The following is a 17,518-nucleotide window of genomic DNA, read 5'->3' as shown; positions in this document are numbered from 1 at the left end:
CAGTTTTCACACAATACTTAGTTGATGGATTGACTGGAATTAAAACTTAATTTCACTTCAATTCTTTTGATGCTTTAGCATAATAGAAATGAAAGGGCATTTCAGAATTTATTCCCAGGAGTGGATATCTAGAATTCAATGTTTTCTGCTTTTTAGAATATTTTTAGAAACCCAGGATTCCCTTGGGCGGGATTGAGGACAATGGAAAGTGATCATCTCTCTTCTAGAATGATCATGGTCCAGTTTCAACATACTGCAGTTTGGGAACAATATGGCTATATCACTTTATGGGTTTAGGTTCTCGTTCTCTATTCCGTTTATAGTTCCATCTCTTATGTTCCCTGTCTCTGCCTTTCTAATATATGTGTATATTTTGTGTGTATATATGTGTATAAATATATGTGTATAAAATATGTATATATTTTCCCCCTGAGGCAATTGGGGTTAAGTGACTTGCCCAGGGTCACACAGCTAGGATGTCTTAAGTGTCTGAGGCCAGATTTGAACTCAGGCCCTCCTGACTTCAGGGCTGGTGATCTATCCATTGTGCCACCTAGCTGGCCCCATTGATATATTTTTAAATTTCTTGTCTTATAGAGCAATCTCCTGATTGTCAGAGTCCATAATGGCTTACACACAGCCTAAGCCCAGGAAGCATATGGTCCAGAGAACTTCTTCCAATAACCAGTGTTAATTCAAATACAACCATTATAAGAACCGAAATATTTTTTTCGTATAGTAGAATGCTACTCTGTCATATTGGGCAGCCATGTTAATAGATGTTGTTATTGATAAGGTTTCAGACAAATTGGCTATAAATAAATAAAGTTTAAAAGTTAAAATATAGATATAGATATACTTAAAAACCAAATGAGTGTTTCCACATAGGTAAAAGAACAGAAGAAGAGAACTATACATTAATGTATAGGTCTCTATTAGTATAGCTTACTTGTTTTTTAAAAGTATAGTAAATTCAGTTGATTTTGTATCTCCTTTTGATCTTCCTATGCATTTTTCTTTCCTTACTATTGTTCTTTCTCTCTAATATAAGGTAGTACTTCAGAGTGTTTTAATTTTCATTTCTCTAGTCAGTAGTGATTTAAAAAATTTTTTTCAGATGACTACACATAGCTTTGATCTCTTTGTGTGAAAACTGTCTATTCATATCCTTTGACCATTTATCAATTGGGAAATAATTTGTATTTTTATAAATTTGACTCAGTTCTCCGTGTATTTGAGGAATGAGGCCTTTATCAGAGATAATTGTTACAAAATATCCCCCAGTTTCCTGCTTTCCTTGTAATTTGGTTTCATTAATTCTGTTTGTTCAAAACTTTTAAATTTTATATCAACACATATCTATTTTACATTTGTAAAGCTCTATTTTCTTTGTTTCTAAATTCTTGTGATTTTTATGGATGGCAGGAATATATAACAAAGATCTGTTGAAAAGACTAGGGAGGCTAGAAATCATCAACTCCACCTTTGATTTTGCTGAAAGTTGATTTGCCTGGTTACAAGAACCATTGTTGGGGTCAAAGAGAAACTTGTCACCCTTCCACATACTATCTTTTACATTTCTGTTGAGTGAAATCCCCAGGAAGAATGCAAACGAGTACGCTTTCTCCCTGGTTGCCACATTACCCATGTGTAAGATGATATATGTAAGGAACATACTTGTGTTCTTCCATGGTTACATACATAGGGAATTCATGTATCTGGAGAGCATGACCAGAAAAGTCATAACTCTGATGCTTCAGAGCTGCTGATGATTTCTGATGACGGGATCAAGCAAGTTGAGCTTCCCTTTTCTTCCTTCTGTTTTGTTTTGTTTTGTTTTTCTACTGGGCTGGAGTCATCTATTACTCTGTTCTCCTTGTCATGCTCCTTTCTATAGGGTTCTTCACTGAGTTCTCTCCTAGATATCTCTGCTGCTGTTACTACTACTCTTTGATATTCTTGCTGCTTCTCTGTTATATCTGCTGGTCTTTAGGTGCTTTTCTCAAAGAGTAAAGGGCTTACCAGCTCTTTAGGTTGAACCCCTAGGAATTGTCTTTAATGATAGGCAAGTAAGGGAAAATGCCTTTGGGCATTAAATATGTTTTTAACATTGATTTTCCTTAAGTTTAATGTTCACTAAATGCTTTCCATCTAATATCTCATTTGGCCTTTACAACAACCCTATAGGTAGATGTTGTTCTTATCCCCATTTTCAGGATAAGGAAATTGAAGCAGAGATTAAATGCCTTATCCAGGGTCACACAGTGAAGATCTGAGGTGGGGTCTGAACTTACATCTTTGTGGTTCCAAGCCCAGCACTCTATCTTCTACAGCACAGCTGCTAGGAAGTCCACAAATAATAAGGGAGGAGAAAAGTTTACTTCAAGAAATCTCAAAGACTCTGTAAATATTTAAATGATCTTTTCAAATTTGAGTGGGCAGAGGGCACATTAGGCAAGAATAATCCAAGAAAACTGGTATCCCTATGATTTCACTGTTTATGATTTGTTTAGACACTTATTTAATCTGAAGTCATAATCCTATTGATGTGTCAGACATTCAGATTCAATAAAGTTATAGCCTGTTAGTATTAAAGAGAATTAAGGGTGGGGAATCTTGCTGCCTAGACTTGTTAGATCTTTTTAATGCTGAACCAACCAGTAATCATTCCCAAATTGCTCATGTTTTAGAGTATATTTTGAGAATTTTTGATTTTGTTGGGGTGAATGCCCCCATCACTCATGATTGTAATCATTGTCCTATATGATAGATAAGTTTTGGAGAATTACCAAGCTGAAATAATACAACATCCTGTACTAATCTGGTGATAGTCCCCTCTCTCGAAACTGGTCTTTGGATGGTATATAGAATGTTATTGAACCCTTTTTTGGAAAGATCTATCAGACCTTGAAGCCCTGCAGGTTCTCTGAATTCTGTGACAATGAGGAATCAAAAGAGGGTGTTAGTGGAAGTCATTTGTTATTTACCTTACAAATCATACATAAAAATTCTTATTTTTCTCTTTCTTATTTTATGAGAACTTAATTTGGTCCCATTTCATTTTTTCATTTGGCAAACCTGAACATTTTAGAGAGAGTTTGTATTAGAAAAGTTAAAAAGTTAAAATGCCTTTTTTTTTTTTTTTTATCAAAAAAGAGTAGGACATGGGACACCTTCAAGATTATTCCTTTTGTATAGTCTATACTAAACTGAACTATAGTTTATACTATATATAGAATATACTGTATTCATAGGTTAATACAGAATGAACCACTTCTGCTTAGAAGAAATGTTTTCTATTTAAAACACCAGAATCATAGAAACACAGAGTTTGAAGGGATGTAGGAAGCCATCAAGTTCAAAAGATAGCTAAAAGATAAAAGAAAACCTACACAAAAAAACTGGATCAGTGCTCATCCTGGCTTTGCTTAAAGACCTCAAGGAAGGAGGTTATTTAGGGTTCCTGTCTACTGGGAGATAACCCTTCCCATGTTTGAAGGGCTCTAATCACTGACTTACAGATTAGCACTTTACAACTTCCACCATACATGACTGTTTCTGTTTTCTGGTACAAAATACAATAAATTTTGACTCCCAAATTCTTTCCCTCCCTTCTCCCCACAAGAGAAGGCAAGCAACTTTATACAGATTGTATATGTGGGATCAAGCAAGACATATTTGCTTATTATGTTGTGAGACAAAAAAATTTTTTTAAAAAAAAAAAAAAAAAAAAAAAAAAAAAGCTTTTATTCTGAAGGATTTATGATGAAAAATGCTACCCTTCCCAGAGAAAGAACTGAATAGGTATTGAAGCATACTTTTTTTTTTAACTTTATTTTTCTTGAGAGTTTTTTTTTTGGGGGGGGAGTGGGAATATGTTTTCTTTTGCAACATGACTTTTAAGGAAATGTTTTGTATAACTTCACATGTGCCTTCTTAATGGTGGGGGGCAAGGAGAAAGGAGAGAATCTGGACCTCAAAGTTTAAAAATAAATGTAAAAAGTGTTTTACCACTAACTGGGGGAAATAAAAATCTTTTTAAAAATCATATTCTTTGATCTCTATTCAGATTCCATCAGTTCTTTCTCTGAAAGTAGATAGCATTTTTCATCATCATAAAGCCTTCAAAATGTCATAAATGTTTGTGTTACCTGAAAATAGATAAGTCATTCACAGTTGGTCATCATATAATTTTGCTCTTACTATTGACCAAGGTAGTCCTGGTTGGTATGTATTAGTTCCTATAACCCTTTTTAGGTGTTTGGACATAGTTCCAACTTGCTTTCCAGGATAGCTATATCAGTTCACAACTCCACCCATAACTTGGAATCTATGTCCTTGCTAATGCAGCCCAAGGTTGTAATCCTAGCTCCATTACTGTTTGGAATATCATATTCCAAATGCATTTGATAATATTATTGTCTAATCCATCTTTTCATTTTCTCTACAAGAATAGAATGAGTGCTTTATTAAAAACTTAAGTAAAATATAGGTAAATTAAAATCACAATTTACCTATTAGTTTAGTAATCCTATCCAAAAAAAAAAAAAAAAATGAGATCAGTGTGGTATGACTTATTAATGAAACTCTATTGACTCTTTGTAATTAATGACTGCTCTTTGGTCTAGCTGTTCAACAAGCTCATATCTCTATATCATTCCAAAATAACAGTATGTGAGAGATTTGGTCAAGTGGTAATTAAGCTATATTTATCAAATATTTCTGATCTACTTTATAGTAGATAGTAAAAACCTTGTTAAAAGGAAAATTAAAGAGGTCCAACATGACCTGTTTTTGATGAAATCATGTAGATTCATCTCCCCTTTGAGAAGTTTACTTTCTCTTTAAAAAAAATCCTTTAGACTTATTCTCAAAAGTTCAGTAGTTGATAATTGATAAGAGAAATGAGAGTGATGCAAGAAAATCATGACAAATGAGTCAACAACTTGGTAAAGGAGACACACATACAAAATACTGAAGAAAATAACACTTAAAAAAAAAAACAACAGATTAGACCAAATGGTAAGGAAGGTACAGAAAGCCAACAAGGAAAAGAAAAACAGATTAGACCAAATGGTAAAGGAAGTACAAAAAGCCAATAAGAAGAATTGGCCAGATGAAAAAGAGACACAAAAGGTCACTGAAGAAAATAATTCCTTAAAACAGAATTGAGCAATTCATGGAAGCTAATGATTTTATGAGAAATAAAGAAACAATAAAACCAAAAAGAATAAAAAAAAATAGAAGACAATGTGAAATATCTAATTGGATAAACAACTGATCTAGAAGATCAATTCTTCTAGGAGAGATAATTTAAGAATTATTGGACCAAAAAATTATTGGAATTTCATAAAAAGCCATGAACAAAAAAAAAAAGAACTCAAAAACATCTTTTTAAGAAGTTTTTGAAGAAAAGTGTCCTGATATTCTGGAACCAGAGAACAGAATAGAAATTGAGAGAATCCACTAATCACCTCCTGAAAGAGAACCTAAAATGGAAACTTTAAGGAATGTTATAGTCAAATTGCAGAGATCAAGAAGAAAATCTTGCAAGCAACAAGAAAAAAACAATTCAAGTGTTGTGGAGTCACAGTAAGGATAACATAAGATTTAGTAGTTTTTACAGTAAAAGATCAAAGGACTTGGAATGTGATATTCTAGAGGACAAAGGAGCTAGGATTACACCCCAGAAATGACCTATCCAGCAAAACTGAGTATAATCCTTCAAGGGGAAAATGGGGGCATTCAATGAAATACAGAACTTTCAAGCATTCTTATGAAAAGATCAGAGCTAAATAGAAATTTTGAATTTCAAATTACAAGACTCTAGAGAAGCACAAAAAGTAAACAGGAAAGAGAAATTAGTAAGGTTAAACTGTTACAATTATTATCTTCCCATGTAGAAATGTTAACACATAAGAACTTTCTCATTATTGGGACAGTTAGAAGAAATACATATTGACAGAGGGCACAGGTGTGAGTTGAATAGGAAGGGATGATCTCTAGAAAAATGAAATTAAGGGGTGACAGAGCAATGTACTAGGATTTCTCAGGGAAAGGAAAGACATAATGGGGCAAATTGTCTTACATAAGAAGCAAGAAAAAACTTTTACAGTGGAGAAAATGAAGGAAGTAGAGGGAGTGAATGAACCTTACTGTCATCAGGATTGGCTCAAAGAGGGAGTAGCATACATACTCAATTGGATATAGAAATCTATCTTACCCTACAGGAAAATAGGAGAAGAAAGGAACAAGAGAATGGCAGATTGAGGAAGAAAGAGTCAGAAGCAAAACTCTTTTGAGAGGGGGGACAAGGTGAAGGGAGAGAGAAAATAGAATAAACAGAGGGAGAAGTAGGCTGGAGGGAAATACAATTAGCAATCATAACTAAAAATTTTTTTCTTGCAAGTTTCTCTGATAAAAGCTTCATTTTTCAAACAAATAGAGAAGTGAATCAAATTCACTAAAAATAAGAGCTATTCCTCAATTGAAAAATGATCAAAATATATGAAGTTTTCAGATAAATCTAACAAAGCTATCTATAGCCATATTAAAAAAGAATGCTCTAAATCACGATTGATTGGGAAAATGCAAATTAAAACAATTCTGAGGTACTACCTCATATCTACTAAATTGGATTATAGGTCAGAAAAGGAAAATGACACAGGTTCGAGGGGATGTGGGAAAAATGAGACATTAATGCACTGTTGGTACATTAGTGCAAGTCACTATTGTGACTTGATTCAGCCATTCTGTAGAGCAATTTGGAACTATACCCAAAGGGCTATAAAGTCCTACATACTCTTTGATCTAGCAATGCTACTACTAGCTCTATATTTTTTTTAAAAAAAAAAAGATTTAAAAAGGGAAAATGACCATTCTGTACAAAAATATCTATAGCAGCTTTTTTTTTTTTTTTTTTTTTTTTTTTTTTTTTTTTGGCTGGCAAAAAATTGGAAATTGAGGGGATGCTTATCAATTGGGAAATAGCTGAATACATTATGATACATGATTGGGATGGGATATTTTTGTGCTGTAAAAAATGACGAGTGGAATGCTCTCAGAAAATCCTGGAAAGGGGAGCAGCTAGATGGATAGAGTGTTGGCTCTGAAGTCAGGAGGACCTGAGTTCAAATCCAGTCTCAGACATTCAATACTTCCTAGCTGTGTGATCCTAGGTAAGTCACTTAACCCTAATTGCCTCAGCAAAAAAAAAAATTAAAAAAAAAAATATATATATCCTAAAAAGACTTACAGAAGCTGATTCAAAGTGATATGTACTGTGTATAAAGCAGTAGCAATATTGTAAGATCATTATCTGTGAAAGACTTAAATACTTTCAGCAATACAATGATCTCAGACAACTCTGAAATACTTATGAATTAGAAATGCTGTCTATCCCCAGAGAAAAAACTAATGATGTCTAAATACAGATTGAAGCATAGTTTTTTATGTTCTTTATTTAACTTGAGGCTTTTTGGTTATTGTTGTTATTGTCTATACTTTTCCTTTTACAATATGACTAATAAGGAAATATATTTTGCATGACTACACAGTGTATAAGCTATATCAAATTGCTTGTCTTCTCAATGAAGGGGGCAGAGAGGGGAGAAAAGGAGAGAATTCAAAACTCAGAGTTTTATTTATTCATTTTTTTATTAAATAACTTTTTATTGACAGAACCTATGCCAGGGTAATTTTTTACAACATTATCCCTTGCACTCACTTCTGTTCCGATTTTTCCCCTCCCTCCCTCCACCCCTTCCCCAAAGATGGCAAGAAGAACAAAAATGCAAGCAGTTTACATTCATTTCCTAGTGTTCTTTCTTTGGGTGTAGCTGCTTCTGTCCATCCTTGATCAATTGAAACTAAGTTAGATCTTGTCTTTGTTGAAGAAATCCACTTCCATCAGAATACATCCTCATACAGTATCGCTGTTGAGGTGTATAATAATTTCCTGGTTCTGCTCATTTCGCTCAGCATCAGTTCATGTAAGTCTCTCCAAGCATCTCTGTATTCGTCCTGCTGGTCATTTCTTACAGAACAATAATATTCCATAACATTCATATACCACAATTTATTCAACAATTCATATACCACAATTTATTCAACCATTCTCCAATTGATGGGCATCCATTCATTTTCCAGCTTCTGGCCACTACAAACAGGGCTGCCACAAACATTTTGGCACATACAGGCCATACCTTTGGCACATACTTTTCCCTTTTTTAGTATCTCTTTGGGGTATAAAAACCCAGAGTTTTAAAAAACAAATGTTAAAAATTGTTTTTACATGTAGTTGACAAAAAAAATACTAAAAAATAAGAAAAAAGAAACAATCAAAGTCAAAGGAATGAAAAAATAGAAGAAAATGGGAAGAATATTGGGGGAAAATGAAATATTTTAAAAAATAAGAAAAAAGAAACAAAATCAAAAGAATGAAAAAAAATAGAAGAAAATAGGAAGTATTTCATTGGGAAAAAAACTGATTTAGAAAAGAAATCTAGGAGAGATAATTTTAAAATTATCAGACTATCTGAAAGCCATGATCAAAGAGCCTAGATATCATATTTCAAGTTATTATAAGAAAAGTTGCCTGGATATCTTAGATCCAGAGGGTAAAATAGAAATTGAAAGAACCCATTGATCACTTCTTGAAAGAGATCCTAAATGAAAACTCCAAGGAATATTATAATCAAATTACAAAACTCCCAAGTCAAAGAGAAAATACTTCAAATGGTTAGAAAGAAATAATTTAAAATACTGAGTCAAATTTATAAAATTAAGAGCTATTCCCTAATTGATAAATTGTCAAAGAATATAAACAGGGAGTTTTCAGAAGAAGAAAACAAAACTAAAAATGCTCTAAATCATTGTTGATTAGAGAAAGGCAAATTAAAGTAACTCTGAGATATACTTGGAGGGGATGAAGGAAAAATAAGTATATCAGGTAGAGTAATGAACTGGTCTAACCATTCTGGAGAACAATTTGGAACTAGCCCCAAGGCCAATAAAACTGTGTAATCCTGTGATCCAGCAATACCAAAATTAGGTCTGAATCCCAAAGAGATCAAAGGAAAAGGAAAAAAAAAACCTATATGTATAAAATATTTGTAGAAGCTCCTTTTGTGATATCAAAGAATTGGAAATCAATGGGAGGATCATCAATTTGGGAATGGTTGAACAAGTTGTAACATACGATAGTAATGAAGTGCTATTGTGTTATGGGAAATGATGAAGGGGGTGATTTCAGAAAATTATGGTAAGATCTGTATGAACTTATGATACAAAATGAAGTGAGAAAACTGGGAGATCATTGTACACAGTAATAGCAATGTTATAATAATGATAAAGCGTGAAAGACTTGGATACTCTGATGAATACAATGATCCAAGAGAATTCCAAAAGACTCATGATGAAAAGAAAGAACTAATAAAGTCTGAGTGCAAATTGAAGTATAACTTGACCACTTTTTAATTTTTCTTGATTTTGTGAAATATGGCTAATAAAAAATTAGGTTTTGCATGATTTCATATATATATATATATATATATATATATATATATATATATATATAGTAATATTACTTATCTCCTCAGTGAATGGGGAGGGGGGGTGAAAGGGAGAGAATTTGGAACTTAAAATTTAAATAAAAAAGGCTATTATAAATAACTAATGTAATTTTGAAATATTTTTTTAAAAAATAAAATAAACAACTTCAAAAATAATTGAAGAAAATGCTAAATTTCAATTGGAGGTTAGTGAAAATGTAATTTCTTTCTTCACCAAGTTTCCAAACTTCTGAAGTATAACTATCGAGCCTTTGAGCGCATGTGAACACCGGGTTATGAATTCCTATTCTATACAGACTCTGTCACATTAGAAGCCTTAAACTTGTCACCAGTTAACCAAGTGAATTTCTTAACTGCCTTTATGTAACTGATCTCTTCCCATTTGTGGACAGCAATAGTTTTTTAATAGTTCTTGAGTTTGTGGAACAGTTTTCCTGCTATATATGCTAATTACACAAAATCTAGGTTTCTTACTAAAGTTGTTTATGTTCATACTCATGAATGTAGCTTTCTTTTTCCTCATTTGGCTTTTAGGTATTTTTATATGTTTATTAAGTAGAAACAGAACTAATCATAAGCCAATATGAAAAATAACATGTACAGTCCCTGAATGATTCATAATTAATAAATTATTTCTGTGCATAATATAGGAGTAAAAAAAAATTTATCAAATGAGCATGACAAAGGCAGTTACTCCACCAACGAAAGACATTTCTCTTGGTTTTATCTCTGTTCCTAATTTCAGTTGACTGGTGGAGGCAGCCAAGGGCAGAAAAGACTGTTCACATTCTCAACAGGGGGCCTGGAAGCGAGGAAGACCCGGATCATTGTGTCTTCTGCATAAATAGTTCAACAATCTGAATGCATTCTTTACTCACAATTGAATGAATAGGTTTTTCTCTTTCCTTTCTAGCCAGCTAACCTTGTGTTATGTTGGGCTCCTCTGTAGCATACTCCATTGAAGATGCTTAGAGATAAAATGTAAATTTACCACACTAAGAAGTATCCTTGCAAACTTGGCTAGAATTTGAGTCAAGGCTCCTCCAGGATAGGCTCTGATCTTGCATGAAAATGCATCATGCATTTAGGTGATCCTGAAACTTTCCACTTAGAATTCATAATGGTGCTTTGGATTTCTTCATCCATGTGATTATCCCAATGTGTAACTTTCCTTTCCTTGTTCTCTTCTGTGTGAAGGAAACAGAGTAAACCTTTCCTTTCAAATAACTTTTTATTTAAAGCTAACATATAAGTAAAAGTTCACTATTTCCTTACTCTTTTTAACTTTGAGAAATACTAGCTTCATCATGATATTTTATTAACTTGAAGATAATGTTATTTAATATTGTAACATGAATTCAAAGATAACTGATTTTAAGAGCATATTTGCAGTAGTAATTCCCGGAAATTCATGGCCACTCCTTTTTAAAAATATTCCCTGGGTTATAGTAAAATGGTGAATATAATTCTGGTTCTCATGTCACATTTTTTATTTGTATTTTTTCCTAAAAAATGGGAAGGACTCAGACTGCTCTTTATTTTTAACTTTTTCAGATATCCTAATTGTGTATTAGCATTATTTCTACGTTCTTTCTGATGGACAAAGAATTGTTCATAATTGTACGCGTGAAGTACCCTTATTCTTCAGTCATTCTTGCTAGTCTCTGCCCTAATTTCTCCTCCTCATCTTCTCTTACATCATTATTCTTTCTTTTTTTCTTTATAGAATGACATTCTTCATGTTTTTTCACTAAATCCTTTTTTCCCCATATATTAAAAAAATTAAATTTGACCATTAAGACAAGAATTCTAGTCATAATAGTTACATGCTTCTACCATGATTATTTGTTGTTCTCTATCATCCCAGCCAATAAAACATTCTTTGTTACTATGGTTTTTTTATGCATCTCACTCAAATACTTTTCATTCTACTCCTGATATTTCCAAGATTATTCATATCATAATCATGTTGGGACAATTCAGAAATGGAAAGAAATATTCTAGTAATTTCCTCTTAGAAAATTGAAATGACAGACATGCTTCCAAAAAAGTTTTGGTTTTGTGGTTTAAAAGTTTTATGTAAAAAGTAATTCAAGCTTTCAAAAGGTAAACTTTAAGTCTAAAAAGAACTTTTAGAAAGTTCTTAATGTTATGGGAAATTTTCCTAATTGAATATTTATTATTTATGACTTTAATTTACATATAGAAATATGTATATTATTTTAGTGTAGCCTCATTTTTGATAGAAGTAATAAAATGGAGATTTACATAGGTTTCTTTAGGTTATCACCTTTAATTATGATAGCCCATCCCACTATCAATATAATATTTTCTATTTATAGAATTCTATTCTCTGTAAGAAACAAATCTAATAGCAAAAACATTTAATTATAATACAAAAATAATGCAAATGAGATAATCTGTGGAATCATTCTCTGTCCCTTTACTCAGTGTATGGATCCCCTTTATAGGCTCTAATGAAATTAGAGTCTGATTTCCCTACTAATCCCCTCAGCATAGTAAATGGGGGATACAGTAATTTAAAATTTACTTATCTTTTTGACTGCAAATTTAACAATCAATAAATTATTTGTGATTACATAACAAACCACTATTACATATTTAGTTTTAAAGAAATAGTATATTTAATAGATTAAATTTAATTTAACTGAATTAGTTTATTTGCCTTTATCCCTTATGTCTATACTACATTTTGGGACTTTTTTCCAGTGGTTTTTAAATTTTTTTTGGTATTATTTTAAGGGGAGGGATATAGCTATTACTACTCTTTAATCTACTACCAATCTTCCAAATAGAAATTCTTTCTTGTAAGAAATATGCTATTTCCTAGGGGCAGCTATGTGGTGCAGTGGATAGAGCACCAGCCCTGAAGTCAGGAGGACCTGAGTTCAGATCACTTAACACTTCCTAGCTGGGTGACTCTGGGCAAATCACTTAAACCCTAATTGTCTCAGAAAAAAAAAAAAGAAAAAAAAAAACCTATTACTTAATTGTCTTCTCTATGCCAGATACTAGACTAGGCACTTGATACAGACAAAAGTGAAACAGGCTCTGCCCTCAGATCTTCCATTTTATCAACATATTGGTCATGGTTGAGGAAGTTGGAGATTGAAGGAAAGAACCCATAGGTACAAAGATATTTATAGCAGCATATTTTGGTGTAGCAAAGAACTGGGAGGTAAAGGAGTGAGGGAGGAAGGGAGAAAAATAAGGAAGGAGGGAGAGAGGAAAGCAAAAAAAAAAAAAAAAAAAAAAAAAAAAGGATTGATTAATTCAAGTGGTTAGGATATATCAGGCCCTTAATAATCTCTTTATAAATACAAATAGGTACATGACATGATCCTTATAAGAACCGTGGGAGGTCAATGCTACAATTAACCCCATTTTATAGATGAGGAAATTCAGGCACATCAAGGTTAATTGACCTGCCCAAAATCATACAATTAAGTGTCTGTGGCTAGCCTTGATTTTCTTGACTCCAGGTCTGGCACTCTATTCACTGTGCCATCTCACTGCCACTAAAATGGCATCTAACTTAGAAGAGAAAAAAAATTCTGATCTGTGATGCAGAGGGACACTATCGTGATATGAGAAATTACATTCAGAATTTATACTCTAGTGGTAAAAGCTTAGTCAGTGCCCGTTCCCTCATAAAATTCTCCAAAAGTTTCTAGGGACAGATTGGAAGATGAATAATAATTATTATGAATAATAGCTATAATTTATAAGTGCTTTAAAGTTTTCAAGGCACTTTTAAATATTATCTGAAAATGATCTTAATAACCCTAGAAAGTAGATACTATTATCCCTATTTTAGAGATGAGGAAACTGAGGCAGATAGCAGTTGTGACTTGTCCAGGATTCCACATCTAGGTGGTATCTGAGACCAGATTTAGACTCAAGTCTTTTTGACTCTAGATCCAGAGCTGTATGCACTGTACCCTTCTGGCTACCAGATGTCTCTCAGCTTAGTTTTGAGTTCATTAGGTTTCCAGGATTCAAGGACAATCAGTCAAGGAGCCTTCATTAAGCACTTACTCTCTGCCAGACACGATGGTAAGTGCTAGGAATAAAAAGAAATACATCAACAGTCTCTGCCCTCAAGGAGTTCCCTCTCTCAAAGAGCAAGTCTCTATGCTAGTCTGTACAAGATACATATGGAGTTGATGGAAGGTAATTCTAGGGACGAAAGCTGATGTAGGTAGGACAATACGGCAGCATGATTTCATGCATCTCTCTTTGATTCCCTGATTCAACTATAGCCAAACCAATCCTCGGTTTGCTTCCATGGCTCCTGGGAGTCCTACTTTTTATTTTTTTGCCTCTTCCTTTTCCCATACAGCTCCTCTTCTTTTATCTCTTTTTTGCAAGTAAAGGTTTTCTGATACAGTCCTCATGCAAACACAAGTCAGCCAGGACTCTGAAATCCTGGATCATCCATCATTGAACAGTTGCTTTTATATCTTAGTGTATATGTATGGATGGATGTGTATGCATCTTTTACATATTTATATCTATCATTTTATACATCTATATGTCTACAGAGATAATATGTGTATCTCTCTATACACACACATACACACACAAACGCCCTTGAAACTAAAGTTCACTCATTGTACTCTTATAATAGAAGGAATAAATATACACTATAATGCAAAACAAAACAAAACAACCTATTATCTTGTGAAGAAGTTTTTAGCAGGAATTCTATGGTGAGATCTATGATCTAGAAAGAGGATGAGTTGAAGCAGGGAAAACTGGATGGGGGGATACCAACTAGGAGGCTAAAGCAACAGTCCAGGTATAAAAAGTGATGAGGACCATATAAGCAAAGAGAGAGAATAAATAGAAGAGATTCTGGAGGCATAATTGATGAGTTGGTCAGAGAGTAGATAGTCAAGGATGATTTTGAATTTACAAGACTGAGTGAGTGAAAAGATGGTGTCGTCCTCCATAGAAGTAGGGGAGTTTGGAGTAGGATGGGTTTATGAGACAAAGACAATGAGTTTTATTTTTGACATGGTAAGTTTGAGGTACCTAGGGTCATCCAGCAGGCAATTGGTAATACAGGACTGGGTGGTAGGGAGAGATTAAAGCTGGATGTATAAATTTAAAAGTCACCTGCAAAAATCTGACTCTTGAACTCATAGAAGCCAACGACACTGGTAAGAGAGGCTTAGAGAGAGAAAAGGGGTCAGGACAAAATCTTGGGGTAAAAACTACCTAGAATTGGAGCAACACATGGATGATGGAGCAACACATGGATGATACAGCAAACATGACTGAAGAGCAATCAGACAGGGAGAAGAAGTAGGAGAGAACAATATGAAAGCCAAAAAAAGAGAGATCATCCAGGAAGGGGGGTGTCAAGAATGTCAAAATTTGTGAAGAGATCAAGAAGGTTAAGAACTGAGAAAAGGCCAAAAGTAAAGGCTTTAGCTTTGAAGATGAACCGAAGATACCTTTCCTTTGAATGAAGAAGAAAGGAAGAGAGGATGGGTGAAGAAACTAAAGAAGTGGCGAGAATAGAATTCTTAACCTGGAGTTTGTGGACTTTTACAGGGCCATGACACAAAATGTTTAATAACCCATGCTCTGAGGTAAAGAATAGATAATCCAAGGGAGGTTTAGGGGAAGGTAGGGGAAGAGAAGGGGAAGGGGGAAAAAGAGGAGAAGAAGGAAGAGACAGAGAGACAGAACCAGAGAGGGGAGGGAGGGAGAAAATAAAGACAGAGAACAGAGATAGAAACAGAAAGAGGAAGAGGAGAAATACAGACATATCAGTTAGGAAACTCCTACCTATGACAGAGAGAACAGAGTCAGACAGGCAGAAACAGAGAGGAAGAGGAGAAATACAGACACATCAGTTAGGAACTATTACCTATGAGTACTATGATAGGGAACAAATAAGAGATAAATAATGGACTTGTTAAGGCAGTATTAAATAATAGTATGAAGAAATGATGTATTAAAAGTAGGTAACTATGTTAAAAAGATAGTCAAAGCAAAAAATATTCTCTTATTTGGTAATAAGGTCAGACAAATACCTAGCTAACCTCAGGACATTGTAATCTTTTTCTGATAAGGATTTACTTTTGATTGCCTAGAAATCATGATAACCTGATGCTCATGGTATAAAGTCATGTAACAGAGGGATTTGTGGAGGCATTTGGCTTGGGGACTGATCTAATCAAGTCCTAAAAACAACCCCATTCATTACATTTGAATTATTGAGGACCTCTGAATTGGCTTCTCTTTCTGTTCCTGAATGGTTCCTTAATCACTTTTTTCAGTAATCTGTGAAATCAGATGGTTAGTGCCAGTTTTTGAGATGTAGTATTTGGCAAGTGTGTGTCCAGACCTGCCATGATGTGTGTAAACTCATTACTAACAAAGCAAACATGAAAAGGGAAAGATTGAGCTTTAAAATTCAGTGTATAACCACTTATATAACCTGGAATGACTTCAGGACTTGGTTTTGTAGCAGAGGATGAAATCATGCAGCTTCTTTTCTATGTGGTTTATATTTATGCATGAATTAGACACCAAGACATTATCCTCCCCCTAAATTATGCAACCAAGAGATAGAAAAACATGTACATCAGACTTCCACCTATATTGCATGTCTGCTAATTCACTTCCACTTTTATTTTCATTTTTGTTTCAGGATGTGATCGGTGGCATTTTGATTAGTGGATTGTTCATCGCCGTCACTTATCCAGCATGGAACCTCATCGATCACCTGGAGTCTGCCAGTCTGCTCTTCCCTATATGCATTCTTGTAGTGCCTTTCTTCTTATGTTACAATTACCCAGTATCAGATAACTACACTCCTACCAGAGCAGACACTACCACGATTCTAGCAGCTGGAGCTGGAGGAACCATTGGATTCTGGGTCAATCCTTTTTTCAAGTTGGTATCTGAGCCCGCGGAGTCTGCCATACAAAGCATCCCACCTCTCACGACCAAAATGCTAGTCTTGGGACTAACCAAGTTTATGGTTGGAATTGTGGTAGTTTTCTTGGTTCGTCAACTGATGCAAAATCTTTCCCTGCAAGTGCTTTACTCTTGGTTCAAAGTGGTCACCCGGAATAAAGAAGCCAGACGAAGATTGGAAATTGAAGTACCCTACAAATTTGTAACATATTCTTCAGTTGGCATCTGTGCTACAGTATTTGTACCGATGCTCCACCAGTTTTTGGGATTACTTTGAGCAATTGTACACTTGAAAGAGAGCCCATAAAGACAATTTAGTCCTAGAAAGGCCACATAATGGAGAAGATCCATCACATCACCATCTTTGCCACTGTTGCCATCCATTACCATCACTACCACCAGTGCCAGTCTGCCAGTCTCTTCCTTCCTCTATGTCCACCATTTCCAAGAAAACAAAAGCAAAAAAAAAAAAAAGATATCTGTATGCCATGTGCCTTTCTTTTTTGGCTAATAATCAAAGTAAATGATGATATAGCATGAGAAAAAAAAATATCAGTTATAATTTCTAATTCATAAATTTCATTTTAGATTCATTCCAAAGTTAAACTTAGAATATGTAGCTTTAATCTTACTTTATTCTTTTTTAGAATCCTTTGTTATTTTTCAGGAAAATGATCTTATGATCTAGATCTGTATAATATACTATCTCTTAAGTTAGGAAAGATTACACAAAACTTGATTAGTTCCTTGAAAATTTAGCTGGCATGGGGGGAAGTCTAGGGGATATTCCTCTAGCCCTCATGACTTCCAGAAAGACTGACCCAGATTCTCCAACTAGAACTTCAGCTAGGGTGAAATGGTAGCACCCCATCCAAAGGCACTCTGTGGATAAAGTAGCAATGGTTGTCATTCCAAAGAAATTACAATAGCCTCATATGACATTTTTCAAAGCCAGTGACAAAATCACCATGATTAAACCAGACTTTGAA

At 34.0% G+C, this 17,518-nt stretch overlaps 1 protein-coding gene across 1 annotated transcript in view; it reads left to right on the top strand.

Moving 5' to 3' along the window:
- Positions 1-17,048, top strand: part of SGPP2 (sphingosine-1-phosphate phosphatase 2) — a 124,429-nt gene extending 107,381 nt beyond the window's left edge. The window contains exon 5 of the mRNA XM_023500814.2: positions 16,261-17,048. Within this exon, the coding sequence (XP_023356582.1) occupies positions 16,261-16,806 (546 nt within the window). The 3' untranslated portion in view covers positions 16,807-17,048. The remainder of the gene's footprint in view (positions 1-16,260) is intronic.
- Positions 17,049-17,518: the final 470 nt, after the last annotated feature.

The sequence above is a fragment of the Sarcophilus harrisii genome, chromosome 3, assembly GCF_902635505.1.
Source record: "Sarcophilus harrisii chromosome 3, mSarHar1.11, whole genome shotgun sequence".
In the NCBI taxonomy this organism is placed as follows: domain Eukaryota; kingdom Metazoa; phylum Chordata; class Mammalia; order Dasyuromorphia; family Dasyuridae; genus Sarcophilus; species Sarcophilus harrisii.
This window is presented reverse-complemented; position numbering and strand designations above follow the sequence as displayed.